The sequence below is a fragment of the Phoxinus phoxinus genome (assembly GCF_949152265.1).
Source record: "Phoxinus phoxinus genome assembly, chromosome: 23".
Lineage (NCBI taxonomy): Eukaryota > Metazoa > Chordata > Actinopteri > Cypriniformes > Leuciscidae > Phoxinus > Phoxinus phoxinus.
The window spans coordinates 17,610,374-17,635,521 of NC_136898.1; the positions used below are offsets into that span (position 1 = coordinate 17,610,374).

The 25,148-nt window shown below is 35.9% G+C and overlaps 1 protein-coding gene across 2 annotated transcripts in view; it reads right to left on the reverse strand.

Moving 5' to 3' along the window:
- Nucleotides 1-24,788, reverse strand: part of lrrtm4l1 (leucine rich repeat transmembrane neuronal 4 like 1) — a 32,459-nt gene extending 7,671 nt beyond the window's left edge. The window contains exons 1-2 of one of the 2 annotated variants that reach the window (XR_013796197.1): nucleotides 24,314-24,777; nucleotides 13,107-14,816 (exon numbers count right to left, since the gene is read on the reverse strand). Coding sequence is in view for 1 of the 2 variants with exons in the window: in XM_079600297.1 (XP_079456423.1) it covers nucleotides 13,174-14,816; nucleotides 24,314-24,317 (1,647 nt within the window). In the remaining variant the exon portion in view is untranslated. Of the gene's footprint in view, nucleotides 1-13,106; nucleotides 14,817-24,313 lie in introns of both variants that reach the window. The other variant, XM_079600297.1, reaches the window with a different exon arrangement.
- Nucleotides 24,789-25,148: the final 360 nt, after the last annotated feature.

Here is a 25,148-nt window from a genome sequence, read left to right on the forward strand (position 1 = left end):
TAACTATTTTTTCCAGATTATTGAACAAAACATTTGAAATCTAGTTAATAAACATAATCTAGGCAGTTTTAATACATTTATCTCATCTAATTTAACAATAAAATGCATAATTTACATATAAAACCAGTGTTATTTTAGTTTTATTTTGAATTAACTTCCCTTTTTAGATTTTTTTATTTTTTTTGAGTTTTTTAACTTTTGTCATTTAAATTTTTTATATTTTGATATAGATTTAATACATATTTATTTCAGTTTTCCTTATAGTATGTTGCCAAGGTAACATTTCTCATTTTCACTTTTAAAGTTTTTATTCTAGTAGGCTATTTATATTTCATTTGAACTTAATTTAAAATACAAAAAGATTTTTAGTAGTTTTTGTTTTAGCTAAAACAATACTGATGAGGACTTCCATCAACATCTTTGATTCATCAAATGAATCATCTGAGAGCTGAATTTCTGAATCAAAGTTTTGAATCGATTCATTTGAACTGATTAATGGAAATGAACCGATCTTACACCATTTAAATTAGGAAGAATCATGAAACTAATCTAATGAAATTCCCCTTATGAAACTTAATGGCTGAATAAAAACCGAATTAATATCATCACAATACTCACGTTGTTGCTTAATTTGACCAACAAAATGACTGTCAATATATCATCAATAGATCACTCTAAGTAGCCTATAGGCCTATTGTATGTCTTATAAAAGAAAGTTCAGTGTTCGCTCTATGCCGGGACCCTGGGACTCGTTCACTGTCTATGACAAATCACATCACACGGGGCATTTCTCCCTCAACTCTCTCTGATCCAAGGACAGCGCGGTCCGTCTGAAACCCTGGGGCTGGGTTTATTTATTTTTGTATTATTGAGCTCATTACTTCTGAGCCACATCTGAGCGCCCGGACACATTATTCACCACAAGACAGATATCGCTAATCTTTGTTTCCTAATCTTGAGAAATGCAATACTGAAATTCAGTAGAGAGTTATTATAATAACAACAACATATTTTCTTCCACTAACAATAATGATGCTAATGTGTCATGATTTCCATCAAATTCTATTTCTTATTTTACATGTACAGGATTTTCAAACTAATTAGCCATACCTTTTTTCTGCACATTGTTGCCATAACATCCTGTAATTTAGTGTGTTAAATATAGGGGAGAGTATTATAATATGTCTCTGAGCAATCAGCAACTTTCTTTAGCTACTTTAAAAAATAAATATATATATTACAGCACTTTATCTTGATCTAGAATGATTGAAAATCGAATCAAGAGCAATACTGTAAGCTACATGTATAAAAGTGCACATGATCATAACATGACTTTTCAAATGTTGATCCTTCAGACCAACATGAAACCCAGTCAAAAATCCAATTACACACAGCACAGTAGAATGACTCACACAAATACACATATCTAGAGTAATTAACCCCAAAAGACAAATGTTATAGAGCCATGGAAAGACTGGATTATTTCCCATTAGTCATATCTACTGTGTTCAAATCATAGTCAGTGTGAGAAGAGCCAAAAAAAAAAAAAAAAAAAACTATTTCATAAAAGCACCTCTGTCCCTTGTGGCACAATAAGAAAAAGAGGTAGAGAAAGAGATTGTGGATTGTTTCATTTCAGTGGACTGCAGCCTCCATGTGAAACATGCATTTGTGTGCCCGCAGGCCAAAAAATCAAATAAAAAACATCTCTTCAACCATCTTTTCCGTGCACTGCTCATCAGCCTTCAATAATTCAGAGATTTGCAAAAGTTGCTGAAAGAGACCTCTTAAAATATGACCAATCATATTAAAAAAATAAAATGAAATAAAGGAACTAACTAAATTCCATAAAAGCCTTTAGGCTTATTACAGAATAAAGAATATTATTTTGTTAAGTAACTAAAAGATGAAGCTTTAAAATATACCTTAAATAATGCTGTTACATTGTAGCTACTTGATTAAATATTAAAGCGTTTCACTATAATCTAAAACAAATTATATCAAAGTTATGACAACATGATTTTACATTGCTTTTACTCATCTTTTATAAGTTCTACAAGTTTCAACTCATTTTTTTAAAGACAGTTTAATGTAATTTAAGTTGAATTGACTTAAACATCCAAGTTTATTGTACCTAAAAATTTAAGTCAGCAACTTTTTTTTTTTACAGTGATATGCATCAGCTGATTGTACTGTACACAAGAAAAAATGACCTATGAAGCAGAGATGGTTACTGCACTTGAGTTACTGACTTGAATTTTGATTTATTAATGTAACATTGGCTAGATGCAAAGAAAATATAAATTAATAATTCAATAATTAAAAACAGCCTGTTATTGGATTGCCAGCCTGTTAAAAAACATGAACAAAAAATCTATCCTTTAAACCTAGCTCTACGTTTTAGAGAGAGAGAGAGAGAGAGAGAGAGAGAGATAGAGAGTTAATGCATACAGTTTTTCACATATTTTATTTAATGTATTACAATCAGCATGCATACAATTTTCTATCGGCTTTAAACAGCTGGAAACATTCTGATGTCTGATCTTTTCTGATAATGACTGTCGTCAATAGCAACGCTGTGTAATAAACCACGACCGGTGTCTCTTGTTGTACAGTTTTTCTTGTTGGTCAATTGTTTTGTACATTGTAAAGGACTATACCATAATAAACAGCCTGATGTACATTATCCATTACATCTTGGGACCTTTATTGCAAAGATCATATAATTTGTCTATACAATAACTTTGTAAATAGGATTTTACATGAGTTTTTTTTTTTCTTCGATGAAATTGCTTGAGACTCGACTCGGACTAGTGATAAAGACTTCTAAGGCTCTTGAATAGAACAACCATTCCAGAAAATCATACTAAAATGTAGTAAACCACAGTCCTCAGAGACTACAGATCCTTTATTTCTCTGTATTCTGTCCTTGCATTTTCATTGAAGCTCTTTTGGTAAATATTTACTCTGATGATGGACGGATCGAAAACCCAAATATCAAGAATCCTAGTGTTCTACCGCCATCATAAGATTCCATTGACCTATCCAAATGAAAGTTTGCTAAGAGATGCACAAACAGTAGATGAAAAAAAAACTTTATTAAATATACTTCCTGTATTTAATAATAAAGATGTGTATGGGCTAAACACCGAGGCTGCACTAAAGATCAGCATGATGGGGCTATAGTGTGAATCCTACTGTACATCTGTGCATTCATCCAATGAAAAATTGAATGTCCAATCTAAAGTGTTTAAATATTTTAACATGCACAAAGTGAAAGCAGCTGGTCAATTTACTCATTTTGCTGTTTGTTTTACCACTGCAGTAGATCTTTCTCTCTCTCCATAAAATCACAACTGCGCATTTATTTTAAATCTCCACCAAGAAGAAGGGAAAAGAAAATCAGGCTTTCCTGTTGTCTTTGCCTGAGGACTATACATGGTTCCAGCTGGGGCTCTTTACTACAACGCAAGACCCACAGTAAAAGCCTAGAGTCATTTAAACATGCAAACAAGATGATTTGAGTTAAGACGTTCATGCTTGGTTCATTAGAAAGAGAAAGTCATTTTTTTTTTGGCTTAATATGTTTAATACGTCCCACACATCATTTCTTTCACCTGACTACCTCATGGCCTAGTTTTGTATTTATTTTTAAAGAGATGCCGTTGGCATGCTTTGCAGCCTGTTTAAGGGTAGAAGGAGAAACATGCAGAAGTTTGAAATATGTGTTTAACTTATCTTGTTACCAGTTTAAACTGAACTATTTGTACTCTTTCATCACTTGCTTTTACAGTCTCAAGTGCCTTAAAAGTCCAATCGACTATTAATCTCCACAGAAGCTTGATTAAAGGGTACTTTGAGGAGGTGTGGAGAACAACTGATCTTAAGAGAACAGCGAGTCTTGAGAGAACTTTAAAAAATATAATGAATGTGAATCATACATTTCCTAACATTCATAATGAGGCCTCTTTGACATTTAGAGGCATTAAGTACATGGCCATTTTAAGCTTATGAGATAATGAGAGTCAACGGACAAGTGATGCATCTGACTCGCATGATGTCATACAGGAATTGTAGGGAAGGATGCTGCTGAAAATCCAATCATGTCATTTCATCTATCAGTGATCTCCACAGAACCAAACATTGGCACTGATGATGCTTTATTTATTTTCATAGATGCTGCCAGGCTTTTTTTTATTATAATTTCCCTCTAATCACAATTAGGTATCATTCGCATACTCAAAATTCATCACATAAAAAAACATTTTGAAATTGGGCACTGCATTACCATGGAAACTGTACTTTTAAACCTTTTAGAACACTCTAAAATGCTGTGTTGTTTCAACTCATGTTTGGGTCAAATATGGACAAACCCAACCGGTGGGTTTAAATATTTGGTCACACTTTAGATTAGGGTCCAATTCTCACTATTAACTAACTAACTAACTAACTAACTAACTAACTAACTAACTAACTAACTAACTAACTAACTAACTAACTAACTAACTAACTAACTAACTAACTAACTTAGCTACAAATTTTGACTCAATAAACTCCTAGTTATTGCTTATTAATAGTTAAGGTAAGGTAGTTGTAAAGTTTAGGTATTTGGTAGGATTAAGGGATGTAGAATATGGTCACGCAGAATAAGGCATTAATATGTGCTTTAAAAGCACTAATAAACAGCTAACATGCATGCTAATAAACTACAAGTTAATAGTGAGAATTTAACCACAAAATAAAGTGTTACCAAAAATTGTCTATACAATTTTAAACCAACGGTTGGCTTTGTCCATATTTGACCCAAACATTGGTTAAAACAACCCAACATATTTGTGTGATATCTACTTCGAATTTGGAACTCAACTTAGTTAGGCAAATGGCTTTGACTGTTTAGCAATTTTAGAGTCCAAATTATTTTGAAAAATACATATTTTGTTTAAAATAATAAATGAATAATAATAAAGTAAACATAAACTTCCATTACGTTTTTACACTTGCATTTTTTGAAGTGCTTTCACACGTGTCTTAAAAAGAGGCAACAATGAGGCTTTATAGTTTTCACTTTGGCACTCTTTTCCACATCACCTTGGCACTTTTAGAATATAGAATTTTGAATATTTGTTCACCATGGAAATATTTGTTATACAGATGTCACGTGTTTTCTACTTTTTAGTAGACATTGTCTGTTTCTACACTGTACAAGAATGTCAGTTTTGTCTAGTTGAATGCTAATGTGTCTCACACTGCGCTTTTAGACACGTAATTTAGCAGTAGGTAAAAATTTAGCACACAAACAAAAAATAGACTGGTCACACTTTATATAAGGTGTCCTTATCTACTATGTACTTACAAAAAAAATAAGTAGTACTTATTGTGTTCATATCGTATTGCAAAACACTTTTAGTGCTATTGAGGAGGGATACAGGTAAGGTTAGGGACAGGTTTTTGGGACAGGTTGTTGTCTGTGTCGTTAAAGGGAAACTTCACCAATTAGCATTAAGCTTTGTATCAGTAGAAACCCGGTAGAATTTTTGAATGACCATGCTTCTTTTACCTACACCTATAGGGACAGATTTTCCACAGATTTGTATTACAGTTGTTTACATTCACCCGAAAACAAAAAGCATAACTGCTACTGGATATGTTAGTAAAGTTGTATCAAATTTTAGACCAATCTCTCCAGATGCTCCAAACTTTGTTCTCAGGGATTTTAATAATTGCAATTTAAAGAAGATGTGACTTTTATCAGTATGTGAACTGCCATACAATTACGGACTGGAATGTTTTCCAAACTGCGTCTGAAAATATTGATGAACTCACAGAAGTGGTGTGTGATTGATTATGTGTCCTTCTGTACAGATATGATGATTCCTAACAAAACGGTTATAGATTTTGGATTTAGATTTAAACAGGCAGGATTTAAACAGGGTGATCTGAATGCAGTTAGGGAATTGAAAAAGGCAGTGACAGTTCAATTGAATAAGGATAAAACTAAATATAAGGATACAATTGAGAAACAATTAAGTGGTAATAATCTAAGACCGGCCTGGCAAGATATGAAGGAAATGGCAGGCTGTAAAGAAGAGGGGATAGGGATATTAAATTGAATGTGTTTAGCTCAGCGAAAAAGTTTACTAATGAGCTGATCACATTCTATTTAAGGTTTGATGATAATATAGACGTTTTAAAACAAAGGACTGCAAGCAGTCAAGCTTTTAATATCAGTGTGCAAAGGGTTAAAGGTCATTTACAGTGTGTTAACAATAATAAAAGTCCCGGTCCAGATAATATTGAAGGAAGGGTGTTACGCACGTGTGCTGAACAGTTGTGTGAGATATTTCATAAAAAAAAAATTCTCAATCACTCAAGCTACAAAGAAACCCTGAAATCTGGAGAGAGAAAAAATATATTATAGTTCCTGTAGCTAAGACTAGGGCTCCAAGGGAACTCGATGATTTAAGGCGGATAACTTTACTTCAATAGTTATGAAGTGTTTTGAGAGAGTAGTGAAGGGAATTTGTTTTACAGCAGTCTAAGTCTTGATCCTCTGCAGTTTGCATTTAGACAGGGCAGTTGTGTCGAGGATCCTAACCTTACTTTGTTAAATTGTTTGTTCAAAACACCCATGCTAGGCTACTATTTATTGATTTTTCTTTGGCCTTTAATACAATACGGCCCCATTTGTTGGCAGAGAAACGTATTTCTCTTTTTGACTTGGATCTCAAAATTGTTGGGTGGATCTTGGATTTTCTATTAGGACGTCCTCAGTGTGTCAGAGTCAATGGTGTTCATCTGATCTAATGGTGTTCATCAATGAAGGACCTGCGCCTAGACATGACGACAACGCAGCCCTGAAGTGTCAATCAGACTCTGCCCTGTGAAGGCGTCCTTCCCTTCTTTTTACCTCTGTACAGATAAAACCGTATCAAAATTATTCAAGTTCGCATGGATCCGCGGAAAGGACAAAACAATCTGTATTAGGCAGGCCAGACAAGTAATTTCTATACATGCACCATGGAACCTATTTCAAAGTTTGTGTTCTTGAGCCACCTAACACCTTTTTCGCGCAAATTAATGGCCAGAACGCATTAAAAGTGTTCTGTTTTCAGTTAAAACGGTGTTGTGTAAGCAGCCCCCAAGTTAATAACTAATGATCTTTTCAACGGAAGTAAATCAATCAAAAACGTACTTTATCAGGACAATAATTTTATTCTAGAGCTGCTGTAAAGCCAAAACAATCCCTGTTACATTAATTTCCTATTATCACTGTAAAGCTGCTTTGAAACAATCTGTATTGTTAAAAGCGCTATATAAATGAAGGTGACTTGATCATGTACACCAATGATTGTCGGAGTAGGTATGAGAACAGTTATATTATAAAATATGTGTATGACTCCATGATTGTGTCAGTCTTCTGCACAAACAGGATCTGGGGCATGGTCCTGTCATGGAGGACTTTGTGTTGTGATGCGATCGGTTTTCTCTTCAGCTCCTTTACTTTTGTATTGGTATGGTACTCTAAGTTTGACTAACAAAAACAGGCTAAGTAGCCTTGTAGAGGTAGCTGGGAAGATCATTGGTATTGATCAGACTGGTCCTTCTGACATTTTTCATACTTATTTTTCCAAGAATGCCCATTATTATTCGTACAGTTGACCATCCACTATAAACTGAGTTCCAGGTGTTGCCATCGGGTTGTCAGGTCGTAAGTTTGTAAGCTTATATATGCTTGTTGAAAAAATGTTCAAATGATGTTCAAAAATGGTAGTGATTTTGCAGGCCAAACTCCATATAGCCTATACTGTTGATTGGTTGATTGGAAAGATTGTGATTCCTATTTCATTATAATGGAAGGCCATTTGCCAATTTAGCAAATTTCACAACCATTCCATGTCATATGTATTTATGGAATATACATGCATGTCTGACATATTTTAACAATTTAATGGATTGTTTAGCATGTGAAGGCTCACATGACGAATTAATGTATTAAGTTGTGAAGAGTTTCACAATTTCACTGATAATCAACTTATCAGTTTTGATCAACAACCATGTGGATTTAGTTATTGCACTAACTGTAGACAATACTTACTCTTTTGCACACATGCCAAAACATGAAATTTGCTTAAATCAGTAAGAAATTTAAATCTGACGTGAATGAGAAACGAACGGTTCAGAGATCTGAACTTATGGTTTTTGGGGCAAAAATCTAATTTGAGAATTGAGCCAAAGCGGTTGGAAAACCTGTAAACAAGAGTTGCAATTTTGCTACAGTGGGTCTTCAAGGGTTAAAGACATTCTGTTTATCAGAAAGGCCCATTTATCACGTCAGGGCCACATTTTTGTAAGGTACTCATGCTCATTTATACTGACTTAGCTGCATCTTTTGTTCGTGTGTTAAAAGTCTGGCAGAATCTATTAAGTACTCCATGAGTTTGAGCGAGAAAAATATGTCTCTGTCCTTGCATGTTATTGGGTTGACAGCCTGCCAAGGACTGAATTTAAGCACACAATATATATCGAAGCACAGTGGGTTCAGTACACTGCTTAAAACTCTAGTAAATGCAGTTAAAGCACTGGGAACTTTTAGCAAATGGTGCCTACATAAAGCACTTTTGACAACATTTATTAAGAATTGTCCACGTAGTTTAACACGCTCTGAAATAATTGATTATGATTGGTCAGTCAAGGTATTCTGCTGATATAATGACATAAGCTATGTATATATAGTATATATTTTATAATAATTTACAAAAACATTTGAATAAACAATACTGTTATGTGGAAAAGCGGACATATTCTCAAAATGCCCATAATCAGTCTCTCTAATTAGGATCCTAATGAATGGCAGATTGTGTATTACATTACATATTCCATAGATATTTGAAGCATGCTCCCCAGCCACACTGTGATTTTATTTTCATCTATTGCTAGTTTAAACCCAACATATCTGAATCGTACTAATGCATTCTGTGGGAAAGGAGAAGATGAATAAGCTCATTCAAGTCCAAAGAGCTGCCTGGGCTTTCATTCTTTCTCCTCACCGCTGCAGATTCCATTACAGACCAAAAGCTACAGAACACTGTGATACTTGCTTCCTGCTCATGATCAGTGCGTCTTACCAGCATCCACAGGGACGACCTCCACTGTGTATGGACTGAAATGAACAGTTCTGAACCTGGCACAGTTCTGAGCTTGCATAAGCAGAATGGGCGCCTGCTCTTGTATTATTAAACATCGGTCGAAACCGGTGTAGTAACAAAAACAAAAAGAATCATTGAAAATGTTTCTACTGAGACTGAAAGGTTTGGTAAGTGATACCGTTATATTTAAATTATGTTTGCTACCACACACTTTGCTCTAATCATGTTCTTTTTAAGTGTTTCAAAGGAACTTTAATCATAAGAATAAAGAGATACATAGCCTCATTCCTTAAAAGTTGTACTGCCTGAGGTTACAGTGTGCTTAATGAGTCAAAATTAGATGTTTTTAACTTGAACACATTGAAGATGACAAAGACTTAAGAAGATATCTCTTTAGACTAAAAGTAAAGGCCCTTTCACACCAAATACATCACTATTAAATGGTCTTTTCAAACGTGCCCCTTTTAAAGTTTAGTACTTCTTTAAAACTAAAAATAAGAAAGTATACTTTCATTCTACTTGAAATGAAAATTACCCCATGAGTCCTGGCTCTTCCAAGCTTCCAAGCCGGTGGAGTATTTTTTATCATGGACGGATGCACTTTTTGGGCTTCAAATTTTCACCAGCCATTCACTCCAATTATAAAGCTTAATTAGCCAGGACATATTTTAATACAAGTCCAATTGTATTTGTCTGAAATAAAATTGTCATATACACCTAGGCTGGCTTGAGGGTGAGTAAATCATGCTGTAATTTTCATTTTTGGGAGAACTATACCTTTACTAAATTTTAATTGAGATATACATGTAAAAGTATAATTAATTATGAATTATGAACCAATAAAACGGCTCCTTTGAACACCCCCGCTCCCGCCCTCCTTTCTCTCTCGCCGCCACTGAGTTTCAAGTCCACAAGTTAGTTTGTATATTGCGAAAAGAGTAGCAAAAGTCAGAGCGAGAAATTAGAAATTGCAGTGACAGATTTGACAAGTTGCAAGTGCCTAAGGTTGTACTGCAAATTTGAATGTAAGAATAAGTGCAAATATATATTACAAGTTTGTGTCCCATACGGAGATGTAATATATGACATATATGTCCCTATATCGCTAGTGACGCCGTCATATATGCTAAATATAAGACAATATATCGCTATCACATATATACATATCTCTACATATATGTTGATATATGTTTTTAACATATATAAATTTGCCATATTACATGAGTATATTGACATATATTAATATGATGTATATGATTATTATTTATATAATACTGTATGTTTTGACCATATATGTCACCAATATGTTTAATTTATGTATGCCAAACTATTTACTATTTAACTATTTATTTCAAGTCTACAGATGAAGTCTACATATCATACATATTTTCGAATCTTTTATAAATAAAATACTGATAATTATATATGTGACATCTATATAAAAAAAACACTATTATACATACATAAAATATATGGGCTGGTTTTATGTCAATTGTTCCATTTTCTAACAGGTTTTATATATGGGCATATATATTTTAAATATGTGTACATATATTACATTTCATTATGGGGTCTGTCATTATATTTCTGTGAATGGCATTTTACACAAGTACAAGTACGAAGATTTATTGTACAAGTTCTCAAATTCACATCTACAGGTACGTGCTCTCGAGTTTTGCTACTCTTTTACCTTCATACAAATGTGTGAATGTGAAAATTTGTTCAAGCAACTCGCCAACCGGTTTTGCTCTGGTATATGCAGCGGGAATGGTAGACGCATTTCATTGCAGGACGAGAAAAAAAATAACACCCTCTCCAAAGAAAATAAACTTCTCAGCGGGCGAAAGTTTGCATCCGGTGTGAATAGCTCCATACTGGTCGCTTCTATTCAAAATCTTCCTCTAAGACTGGTAAGGAGACTTTGGAAGGAAAAGAACTCCATTCAGCCCTGTCTCCGTCAATGGCGAAGACACTGGGGTGGTATAGGCCTACCTGGGGTCAACTCGGTCAATAAACTAGAGTGGGAGGCACATACACACTGCCTGTATAAGAAAGGGTTGCAGCACCTAGACATGAGGTGACACAGTGCTTTAGCTTAATCAAGAAAGGTACCTCGGTTCAAGAACAATCCCCAATCCCCTGCAGGTGGTGGATGAGGCAATGCTGTCCAGGCTCTCAAAAAATCATGAAAACCATCCATATCATCGGGTTTCATGGATGGAGTACCTTCTTCCCCGCTGCTATCAAGGTGTGCAACTTTCTCTCGACTGAATATGTTTTTTAAAGAAGTCTAGATGCTGCAATACCTGAATTTCCTTTGTGGGTTCAATACAGTTATATATTACTTTCTCACAATCCAGCACAAGATGTATCTTCATGGGGTAACAATAGTGCTTTGACGAATCTGTCATGTAACCACCCGCTCACCAAGATGGTGTTTTATACATAATCTTTAAAATAACAGACTAAACTTGACAAGAAAATCTGAAGGATCAGTTAAATGGAAACTTGAATTGTCTGGTATTATATTAGCACGTCTCATTGTTTGTCCTGTTCTCTATGTTCATTGCCTCATTAATTCAACTCAGTGATTTCATTGCTCAAACTAAACATTTACAGAGTTTAATAGCTTTTCTTATTCAGTGATGTTTGGTTACCTCCATTAGCTCATTTGAATAAGTACATAACTTCCAGTTGAGTATTTTGGTTTCTTGTCATATACAGTTTCTCTTTTAAGTCTAAATATTTTTTTATCAAGCATGCCAAACACATTGACATATTTATCAAACGCATCCATTGATAAGATTTATCTCTTTGTGGTGAGACATAATAGAACATCAAATAAGGGAAGACAAAAATCATAATATTACAGGTTTTTACTGACTATTCCTCGCTGAACTGAAGCAGAGCCGCATCGTGGGATTTTGCATGACTGTTAAAACATCATCTTTACTTCACTTCACATTTAAGACTGTTATGAACTCTGTCGAAAACTTTAGAATATTTCCCTAGCTGCAACAATGCCATGCCAGTATGATTCAAATATCACATTCATGTCTCCACGGTCATTGTTTGGTACATGAAATATATCCAAAATTAAAATGCAGCCTTTAAAATCTTCCAAAAGAGCTACATAAAAAACACTTACGGATTTCGACAGATAAAGAGATGCTTTAAAGATGACATTAGAGAGTGAAGGAGTCATTTAGCATGCTTTAATGGGTTGTGACAATCCATACATCATTAGCCTACACTGCAATTTTAATTATCAACAAATGTCTTTTTTTACAGTACAATTTCTGTACTCTCAGAAGCTAAATTATGCAAACCCATTCCCAATGCAACAGGCATGGCTTTGACTCTTTGATAAATCATCATGTATCAAATCAGAGATTTTCAGAAACCCTTTTACATCTCAAGTGTTCATAATCATAATCATGAGGACAAACAAAAATGAAGCCTTTCATAAGTGAAATTGCTAATGAGGCCAAAATTAAGATGCAGATGTGTGGGGCGGAACAGTGCAATGAAGTTTTGGTAAAGGAACCATTGACTCCTGGTTTATGGTTTACCTTGTACAACAACATTAGGGATGCACAACATATCTGCGTTAATTTTGGCATCAACCAATAAATATAACTTTTTAATGTTATCATTATTGGTCTGACAAGTAAAAAATGCAGATATATTTAATATGATGGTTGACAATATAAACATATAGAGATCTGCAATTTGAAGGTGAGTGTTGCAATCAATCACACAAAATGTCTACTATTAGCTATTAGCTAACATCAGCCAATACTGGTTATCAGCTTCAAAATACAAATGATTATTGTATCAACCAAAAGTTTTCATATAGGTGCATCCCTATTTATCAATTTATGATAAAGGACCTAAGGAGTCAAAGGTGCTTACCCTTGCTCTGGTGAATATTTGCAGCATGCTCAATGAAGAATTTACCTCTATTTCCTGAGTTGTTCATTTGTTTTGATCTGATTTGATATTAGGCTGCTTTCACATGTCATACCTCACATTCCCGGGAGCCGGATATGGTGCAGGTGCAGGTACCTGTCCCATTACCCAGCACCTCCAAGGCTTCTGGCGTGGCTGCGGGGTTGTAGCTCATGTAATATTCCTGGAGCTGGGAGCTCAGGTTCTGCTCTGGCTCCTGACTCTTTTTCCTTCGCTTTCGGCCCACTGAACTTTGCTGCAATAGCCGGGTGGCACCCGGGTAACGTCTCCAGGAGACATACATTACAGACAGGACAAGGGACACTGAGAGGAACAGTGCTACCCCACCCATTACCACTTTGTGAAATGACACGTCTTGCTCAGGAGCTGGTGTCACTAATAAGCTGTCAGGAGATGAGGGTGTCCATTGACGGGAGTCTCTGGGATCTATATTTGCATGGCTGGGAAAGGTGGGGCGTTGAGCCGGTCGAGGGTGGGGAGGAGGAACGGGTGCCTCAGAGGCAGGTGAAGGCAGGGGTGGAGACGGTGTTGTAGGAGCCATAGTCGGTTCAGTTGGTTCAGGGGTAAGGTCAAAATACGGATCAAAGGTCTGCAGATACAGAGGTGATTGAGCAGTAATTTCATAGTCATCACAGTCAATGAAGTTCTTTGAAGCCTCCATGACCTTCTCCCCTTGAAGGTGTTTGGGACTGCTGCAGATTATACTAGTGTCCTTGGTGCCTCTGAAATTCTTGAGCCAGACAACAAGAGGACAAATGCCTGGCCCGCAATCCCACATGTTGCCTGCAAGGCTAATGGTTGTTAGGGAGATCCAGGCAGCCACAACTTCCTGAGACACATTGGGCAGTTTGTTAGACTCTAAGTTGAGAACCTGAAGATTGGGAAGGCATTGAAATACTACAGGGTCTAGTACCTGTATCTCATTGCCAGAGATATCAAGCTTCTGCAAGGTATACCAGCTCCACGGAAGGCCTTGGTTGACAGCTCGAATACGATTCCACTGTAGGTACAGGGCACGAAGGTTAGCAAGGCGAGGAAAGAGAAAGAAGTTAATTCTTGAAAACTGATTATGCTCCAGGTGGAGTTCCATAAGTCGAGACAAACCCAGGAATGCAGTGCGAGTTAGAACGCGAAGTCGATTATAGCCCAAGTCAAGAAACTCCAAGCTTCTGCACTCCAGAAAGGCCCGGACAGGGATTGTCGTAAGCCCATTGGAGCGTAAGTGCAGATTCTGCAGTTTTCGAAGACCATAAAACTGGCCTGGCTGCAGATCCTGCAACTTGTTGTAGGAGAGATCAAGACTGCGAAGGTTAGGTAATCCGTGAAAAGTTACATTATGGAGCTGTGAAATCCTATTGGAGCTCAAGATCAACTCCTTCAATCGCCGCACCCCCTGAAAAGCACGACTATCTACAAATGTGATTTGATTGTGGTCCAGGTACAGCCACAGTAGCTGGTTAAGATGGGCAAACTGGTAGGGGAGCATTGTGTGCAGGTCATTGTACCGCAGGGATAGACCTTGGCAACTAATTGAAATATTTTCAGGGACATCCTGGAAGCCAGCTGACTCACAATGGACAATTTTTCCCTCGCAGCGACAGCTATAGGGGCACATCCTTTCCCCAGAACTGAACAGCAGCAGGGAGGAGGCTTGGAGGAGGAGGAGGCCTGCTAATCTCTTGTCACAAGCAACAGAACCTGAAGAGGGAAACAGCACAACATCAACTTATGCTTTTTAACAAGAAGACCAATTTTATTTAGCTAAATATTCAACACTCATATAATTAAATGCTGCTTCCATCCACACCTACAATATTTTTGTGAATTCAAGGTCATTCTCTTTTTGACATAACAGTTGAATTATTTTCTGTACATTTTTTAAAAACTGTTGGGGACCATCAGATTTTATGTTTAATGATTTATTTTTAATTGAAAACGCAGAATCATTTGCAGCCTTGGTGAAATTTTATTGGTTCAACAAGTTAAATATTACCAAGGACTGAAATATTGCCATTCATAGGAAAGTTAATGGTAATAGTAATTAATGAAAGATGGTGGTTTTATTTAACATGCAACAATTTGCCGTTTTAGAGTGATGCAGATTTATGTGGCTCTTATTAGATGGCTACTCACAAAAGAAAGAAATAATAAATCACATTAAATAAAATTAGTAATACCATAAACATGAAAGATGCTGATTTTTTCTTTGTTTTTCTTTTCAAACAAATTGTGTTGCCCAAGATAATTTTTTTATGGATCTTTTAGCCTCTTTGTTCGCTACTTATTTCAGGATTGGTGGACTGCATAATTGGAATTTGTGGTTTGTCTGTCTCTCCAAACTGAGCTGTAATAGATCCGTTCATGAAATAAAACCTTCCCAATCCCTGTCATGATTAGCACACACAAACCTAATACTTATGATTGGTTTGTTTCTGACATCAGTCTCAGAATATGAGAGATCTCATATGCATATTCTACATTGAATAAGATCATATAGATCTCATTTTCTAGCGAAACATCATAAAAATCCCCAGTACATGATGTACAGTGTTTATAAAGTTCTGCACAGCATAAGGCAAATCACTATAAATCTGTTATTTAGTTTTTGGCACTCTCTTTTGAATTAGACTAGAATTACAGAAGGAGTCCCAAGAGAGTCATTTGGATTAATTTACTAGGGACCGTTTTTAAAGCTTAGTAATTATCACCTATGAACTAATCAACTTTAAGATATTACTAATGACCAGCAATATCTTTAATGCCATATTTTATAATGTTCTGTGGAAATTGATTAGTCATTTTAGAGCTGAATCATTACATCAAACATAATTACTCTGAAGCTATTACCCATGCTATTTGAAATGTGTTTCATTTTGTGTTATCCATGCCAGGAAAAAAAATGATGCAAAATGGACAATTTCATTACAATCTTTTGCATCTCATACGTTTTAAGTGCAACAGGAATTTTCTTTGCCAGGAAAAAAGAATACAGCAATATGCATTGCAGAACAAAGAAAAATTGATTGAAGTCTTAATGTATAACCATTCAGTTAAAGATCTGCACTGTGTGTACCATGAACTCATTGTCTACTGCAAAAAAAAAGGCCATCCAAGCATACACAGCAAACTACAGAGTCATCTGTTTTACCAAACTATAATCCCATTGGTGCTGTTAAGAAAATTTCAGAGGAGGCTGAAAAAAAACCTACAAAAACCAAGAGATCACTGTCATTACATCTTCCAACAGTACTGTCCACTGGTCTCTTTTAAGGGCTTACCGGTGATACAACCAATTCAGAGTCCATGCAATAAAAACAGAGCAATTCCAATAGGGTCCTCACACCATCGGGGCTCGGGCCCTAAATAGGCTATCATAATTACATATCATTGTCGTCAATTGCTGTTAGCATGCAGTGATTCGGTATAGATTTCCTAAACATATGGCCATGAAAAATCATCAAACCGCTATTACCTGTCCTCTTAAGCTTTTTGAGGAGGAAAAAGCTTTTTCTGTTTCCAACTGACTTGTTGACTATTACCAATTTGTATGCTTCACTGGTAGTCCATTACACTCACACATATTGTTTCCATCTCTACAAGGACATTTGTAAAATGGTCATTATGTTTGGGTCATGTTGTACCACTGTCCATGCAAGTCTTAAGAGCAAGAAACAGGATAAAGATGACAAGATAAAATGAATCAGAATGGATTAACCCTCACAATGATTATGTAGAAACACACACTGCACTGTCCATAAACTGTAGGCACAACAATACAAATGTAGTCCAAAAATACCCAGCCTCAAGTTCCAAGAAAAAAACAAAAGTACAAAAGTGCAAGAACTAGCCTACCTGGTTGTTTGTCTGTCATCCTACAATAATGGACACTGTTACCAAAGGTCAAGGTTTGGCTCAATTGGATGACCCTTTAAAATTGATGATCTGCTGCTAAAAGCATATTTCTCCTGAATCTCCAGTGCCACAGCACACACAATTTTGCCTATAAATACTATGATAAATGACCTACTCTATGAATGTGGGGTACCAGGCTGAATTGAATATAATGAGATAAAAAGACAGCGTACTTCAAAATAATGGCAAGAAATATGCATGTTTCTACTGTGATGTCCTTGAAAAGCTATTGTAGTTTGATTTGCGATAGATGACTCCGTTCTGGTCCGTTCATGGCATAACTCATCTCTTGCGATGGGGGGTGGTTATTGGCATGCTTTTATAGCAGTGCTGTCAATCAATGAAAAAAAATTTCTGTAATCGACCATAATTAATCAATTTATTTCTCACTTTATGGGGACTCTCACTTCACAATACATAAACACATTATAATAAAATTTTATATAACAGGGCTCAGTGCTAAGTATTTTTTTCACTGCCCTGAAAAATAAATAAATCGTTTTTTTTTGTTTTTGTTTTTTTAACCAATGTAATCTTTTATTTGAATAAATAAGTTTACCAGTGAAATTTTACAACACTCATTAAATGTTTTATACCACAAAATAAACTATGAGTCTAACTAATATAAAGTTCAAACATTTTTAAAGACAAGTAAACAGTCAGTAATAAAATAAGAACAAAATAAACACATACGAACAGATACACAGGAAATTAAGTGTTTTACTGTTTTATGGGTCTAACATAAGTATTCCGAATCCGATACTACACAAATGTAATAAAGTAATAATATATGCAGTCTTCTCTGTATCAATAAAATGTGGATCAATTTAAAGCTATTTAAGTGATTCAGTCAGGAGCTGTGATTGATTTTCTCTTACATTAATGATAAACTGCAGAAGGTTTATGAGGCTGCAGTCACTGAACTGACGGACATTGACAAAGATCTGACACGCAACTGATTTTCTCCAAACTCTACGTTCATTTATGCAGCCTTATGTGCTTGCGTTTCGGTGTGTGCACACAGGCAGTCGCTTCGCGCCAATAACAATTTGAGTTTTCTTTAGCATCTAGTTGTGTTTGAATGGTTTAAAAGGACTTCATTGAATGATAGGTCTACAATGAAATTTTCATAAGGACCTTTTTTCTGAGCATTCTTCTTTTTTTCTTTAATTCCATTAAAAAAATTATCAATTGCATCTTTGTAAAGCACTTTGGTCAACTTTGGTTGTGTTTTAAGCGTGCTCTAGAAATAAATGATTGATTGATAAATGTATATATTTATTATTGTGATACATATTCATTTGTGAGACCAATATTTTTTTACTAACAAAAAAAAATTACTAGCAGGAGTTTAATGTTGTAATGCTAAACGCATCTTGGTCTCCATTTTATATTCTGCAGCAAATTGGTATCAAGAACTTTCATATTCCAGGTGCAATATTTGATATTCAAACCAACAAACTGCCAGCTACTGCCAGATGATAGCAGTAACTCTCTAATGTAGGATCCTTATCTACCAAGGCAGTGCCAATCAATTGCAATCGAGTTTAAATATTTACAGGGCTCCTCACCAAAATTTAGACTCAGAATGTCTTTGATACAACTCAAACCAAGATAATTACTATCAAGCCACTTACAAATGCAGCAGCACAGTAGTATTTGACTGCAAATGGTGTAGTGTAGAATGAATCAGAGATCTAATGAAGATGTGGTGGCAAGTGTGCCACCTGTGAGTATTACTGCAGATAAAAATCGATCCGGACAAGATTTTTTTACTCCGCAAATTAAAATACTTTGAAGGCCAATGCGCCATAGCTCACCCAAGGTTAGTTCATTTAAAAGCCACTCATTTAACATTGTACAACTGTGGCAGACCCCTTATCAAATGGCTGAGGAAGATGCTGGCACATACAGCAGAGTCAGCTGCTGTATTCCTTGGCACAGTGACAAGCTGATATTTCATACAAATGCTTCGGAAGTTAAGGCTATTACCCAAAGTGCCAAGATAATGGCAAAACCTGGATAAAACATGAACATTTGAAGCAGAATGGAATTAAATGATTTTAACTCATAAGTTTGCCTATTAAAATTGGTTGCACTAGACTAAATCTTTAAATATAACTGATATCCCGCTGCTCGCATCAAGCTCAGCTGTCAAGTCAACACTAATTTTAATATCACTTAAGCCGATAGACTGAGCAAATGTTAAATAAAAAAAAACCTGCACTTTCCATATTAAAACTCTAATCTAAACTTTGAGAGGAACACTGATATGTGAAATATTACATGAATGGCTTACGTGAGAGCAATATAGCCACAGGAAATGCAAATGCGCCTATTCTTGGAATGTAAAATAATGGTCATTTTCTCCACAAGTCCAAACTTTCCCTCAAGTAAGATGAACTATGACTCATAGCCAATGCAAGATGTGTTTAAGTCCTCACGTTGTTAGATTCTCTATATAGGATGCACTCTTGAGCATGATTTGGTCCCATTTGAAGTACAAATACAGCTTTACATGACTAAACAGTCAATTCCCAGTAATGAGACATTTCACTAGCTCTTTAATACTGGGGTAAAACAGGCAGTATAAAAATGTTTTTTTCTTCTTCAAGGAATCATTTTGGATTAATCTGTTCAGGTATTCATTTACCCACAAAATGTGCTGTATAAAAACGAAACGTAGGGCCACAAATTAACCTCTTCCTTCTGCCAGGACATAGCATAAATGTTTTTTTCTTAAGTGTAATATATATTTCAATCTATGAGGTTGTTTTAATTTGAATCTGAATTAAGTTGTGGTGCTATATTTAGTTTTAGGGGAAGATAGTGATAATGTAATGTCATCATTTTGATAAAGTAAAGAGAAAATCTAATAAATTGATAGAGGGATAGAGGTACTTTCATGTCTCAAGAATCATAAATAATTCACAACAATAGTAATCCATAATAATAATAATAATACAAATTAACTGAAACTCATATGCCCTGCAACCAAAGCTTTTCTAAACCTTTCTAAACATCTTTTTCATTTTTATTTGGATGAAGCCCGCCGTGGCTCTTCCATACCAACGTCAAGACCTAATGTGTTCCAAGATCATAACAAGTTTTAGGATGATGACATTTTAGAGTGGTTAAATAAGAGATCACCCCGCATGATGAAATCCATTCAGTATTTAACAAGAGATAGTAACGGCGCTCCAAACAATTGGCTGGTTCCTGAGCTGGGACTCTGGATTTCATCCACACGTGACCACAACTCAAGCACATCATTTACGCAGTCAAACCAAAGCTGCAATATTAAAATGATAGATTCAACACACATTAATTGTGAGATTGAAGAGCGCTGTAACGTGCCTCGCTCAGGATGTGGAGCACAGAACAAAGGAGTGATTTATACTATAAAAGCATAATTTATGGCAGAATTGTGATTGTAAAATCAGCTTAATCCACTGCAATGAATAATGTGTTGCAGTAGCAAGACAATTGATTTGCACTTAAGTAACAGGCTCAGGATTGAGAATGCTAAAAGTTTGGTGGCGACTGCTCGTAAATACATTAAATGTTCCAATTAGATAAAAGAGAAGCTCAGAACTGTAAAGACAAGGTTTATCTTTCATAATTCAATATTAAGAGAGGCACTTTCCATACTGTGCAGCTGTATATTTTGTCGTACTCCAATTTTTAAAGGAATGGTTCATCCGAAAATGAAGATTAAAAATTTGAAGAATGCTTTCACGTTTTGTCTATATAATGAAAGTCAATGGGGACTGAGACAACACTTGACACTAGAGCTGCACAATTAATTATTTAAAAAAATCACGACCTCGATTTTTCAACGTTTCGCCTGTCTATTAAATCTTTGACAAAAATCACACCGGAACATTCAAATCTGCGTTGGTGCTGTCACTGACCAAAGAGAAAGCAGTTATCATGTGTAGGTATGAAACAGCTTCACCAACACTCTTTTCAACTACACAGTATCATTATTTCTGTTTCAAATATCCTTATTATCACAGAAGTACTGAGATAAAAGCTTATAGTTGTCTATTCAGAATTGTGGGAGAATTGTGATCTTTTTTTTAAACTAAAAAAATCCTGACTCTCAATTTATCCAGAATCGTACAGCTCTACTTGATAACCAATTGATTATGTGGCATTTTTCACTGAGGTATTTTTAATGAGGTGTCTTTTTTGTGTTCCACTAAAGAAAGAATGTTTCTTTTATTGTGTGTACTGTATCTTCAAGATTAACACAAGGCTCACAGCAATTTGAACACATCTTTCTCATTTATACTTTAGGGATTGCATTGAAAGAATATACTAATAAAACCCAAATAAAATGAAAACGTGTCTTTCTTCAAAACCTATTTTTTCCAGTCCAGCCAAACTAGTACGGTAATAAAAGTTTTGAAAGGGACAAGGTCTGTGTAAATAAAGTGGAGAACTAATGTGTCACTTTCATGCCTGAAAAGTTATTTTATGTTAGAAAAGAGATATTTGATGACAAAGTCAGTAGTTTTATATAAGCCTTGCCCATAGGCTCTTAAAATCTGTATGTAGATCAATGTAATGGTCACACGGATGGATCTGATTCATGCGGACGTGTATTTTCATGACAATATGGCAATTTCTAAGTGCAATCCATAGTCTGAGCAGGAATGAATGTTAATTATTGTTAGCTAAAGGCTGGCCTACGCTAATATATTTTAAAAATCTTATCAGATTTTCAAATTGTGAGAGATCACTAACAGAATACAATTTTTTTTTTTACAGTTTTGTTCCTAGTGCGTGGAGAGTCCCAACTATGACTTTAAAATAGTCCTCTGGGTTCCTCCCACACAACAGGATTTCTGATCGTAAATATTCAACATACCCCCCGGTTCAATTGTTTATGCAAATATCTAATCAGCAAATCACATGGCAGAAACTTAATGCATTTAGGTATGTAGACATGGTCGGGACAATCTGCTGAAGTTCAAACCAAGAATCAGAAAATATAGAAGAAAGGTAATTTAAAGGTGCAGTAAGCGATTTCTGAGAATCATTGTTGAACAGTGTTGATATTTGAAATCAACAAACACACAGCAGCACACATCAATGTTACTCAGGTGTGCAGCAGAAACAACGCAACCTCTGTGTCCGTTTTTAGGTCTTCCCACTAAAGACTCTCCAGTGCAGGAAAGCTTTTTAATATTAACGTTGGCCATAAAGCTCTTACCTGATCATAACCCTTCTTTTTCCAGTGATACATTTTCTGTTTTATGTCTTTCTTCAAATCTCCCTCTTGCTCAATCTCTCTCCTCCCCCATCATGTGTGGACATGCACCTTGCTGCTGATTGGCTACAAGTTTGTTGTGGTGCTCTGTCACCAATCACTTACTGCACCTTTAAGTGACTTTGATTGTGGCATGGTCGCTGATGCTAGACGGGCTGATCTGAGTATTTCAGAAACTGCCGAAAATAACCAGTGAGCTGCAGTTCTGCGGGCAAAAAAGAATTGTTGTGGTCAGAGGATAATGGCCAGTCTGGTTCCAGTTGATAACCAACAGTGACTCATATAACCACTCGTTACAACCGAGGTCTGCAAAAGAGCATCTCTGAAAGCACAACATGTCGAACCTTGAACAGATGGGCTACTTCCAGCAGGATAAGGCACATGTCTCAAATCATCTCAAACTGGTATCTTGAACATGACAATTGAGATACACTGTGCACAGTCACAGATCTAAATGTAGTTAGAGCACCTTTGGGATGTGGTGGAATGGGATATGTATGTAGGGCTGTGTATGTAGGCTGTAAAAGCAATGTCTAATTTGTGACCACAATTTAACAAATCATTCTTTTGAATAAGAATTTTTTTAATGAGCCGTTAACCAGGGGCACGTTCAAGCTCAAACTGGTGCGCAACGTTTTGCTATGGTTTCCGGGTTGAACGACATGTTTCCTTGAATTGAAACGGTGTGCAACGGGGTTTGAGATTTGAGGTACGTTTTCTCTTGTTTGGTGGGTGTGTTTTATCCTGAAATGCGAGGCAAATGTTGGATCACAATAATTAGGAACCGCAGTTTCCACAAATCCCTTCTCTCGATTGAGATATTCTCTTTTATTCTGGACGGCAAGGGCAGTAACTGTAACATTGAGCATATTTTGCAGTATTAAACACATTTATACCTATTTCATCAGGCTCCAAATATTCTTCAAAAACACAAAATGGCCTTCTCAGCTGCCATAGTTGCAACTCTTTCGCTAAAGATTTAGCATCAGAACAGGGTGTTCAGGTTGTTCGCACCACCGTTTTCGTTTAAAAACCGTTTTGCTTTTTTTCGGGGCTGAACTCAACCCAGTTGACAAAACCGGCTTGAAAGAGTTCACCATAAAAAAGCTCACGAAGTGAATCGAGAACTGAGTGCCAGTGAGTAGCCTATAAGCTGATATTTTGGTGTGAGCCTTTGGAGGGAGGATTTGACTAATGGGGTGAAAGCCAAATTTAATAGCATAAATATTAACAATTAAATCTTGACTGTAGGCATATGGCAGTTTTACATGAGATAATAATACCTATGAAAACACACTTTTTATCCAAAAGATGCCCATTAATAAGTTAGTTATAGGTTCTAAATCTTTTTAGAACTATATATGTTATTTTTTTTATGAATTGAATAATGATTGTAAACTAAACTGGGACTAAAGAAATCCCAATAAACACAATAGGCTATTAATAACTAAATCGAAAAAAGAAAATAAATAAACAGCAATGTGTGCACAAATTACTTTATCTGAATATTTTAAAACATGCATTAGGCTATACCACCTTGTGATGTCAAAGACCACGTGTTTACATAAAAGCATTTTTTTTCGAACTGCTACTTTGAAACGAATTGTTCGAAAGAATCGATTCGTGGAAATGAGTCGAACTGCCAATCACGAATTGATGCGTTGAAATAACAAAGAAGCCTATAATTTTGACAGGCAAGCCAAACATTATTTGAAATGTGACATTATCAACACATTGAGATCATTTTTAAATTGCAATGAATCATCTAACAAATACAAAAGCAGAAAACCCCCCTAATGTTTTACTTTATAGTTTGTCTTTTTTAACTAGGCTATGTAAAAAATGGGAAAAGGAGCATTTTTGTTTAATTTTACATAAATGGACCGACTATATGTTTTAAATCTGCAAATTATATAACATCAATTATAAATATAAAGATCTTTTTTTTTTTAAATGAATGATCAATGGTAACGGATAAACTGTATCCCAGGATGCCAATACTCACCCATATCAGCCGCGCGCTTTTGATTCCACTCGCGTTTAATCCCTGCGGTTACTGCACAGATATCAGTCTCTCGGGATCCACTCCAACGAAGACTTTACCTTTAGTCCAAGCGGTATTACAGCCGAATTAAAATCATTATCGATCCGACTCCATGTCGCAAATAAACTTTAAAACGTGCTGCCTCCCCCGTTGAATCCAACAAAACGGCAAACCGGTACATATCCAACAGTATTAAACATGATGGTCATCCGTCGATCAAACGGAATATGATTCAATCTCGCTACGCATCAAGTTAACTGTCTGAATATAAGGGCAAAAGTTGTTCTCGGTCGCATAATGTAGGCAATAATGCTTAAATCATTCGGAGCTTATCGACCAGAGAGGTAAGCAAAGCAAAAAAAGAAAGAGTGTTGAGGGCTTTGCATGAGAGTAAATCTGTGCTCGCCGCCGCAGTAGAGCCTCGTCCCTGAGAAATATCACAGACCGTGGTGATGATGATTGCGCGCTCCCGCCCTCAGGTCCACCACAGTCATAATAAAGGTGACCCGGAGGCAAACCTGCTGCGGTAAACACCAGCAGAATGCCAGAACACCCCTACTTAACCAAGACTGTTGATGAATGTAAACGACACACTGTTAATCACTACAAAGTAACAATAGACCCAGTGTGTGCGTGTGCGTGTGTGTGTGTGTGGTAGCCCACCACAGGTATGGACACTAACAATGATTGATTGATTTATTTTTATTTTCTTAATATAAAAATGTTCTGTAACACTAATATACTCCATTAACAATATTGACATACATTATTGGGTTATGCTTTTGATTCCTCAACA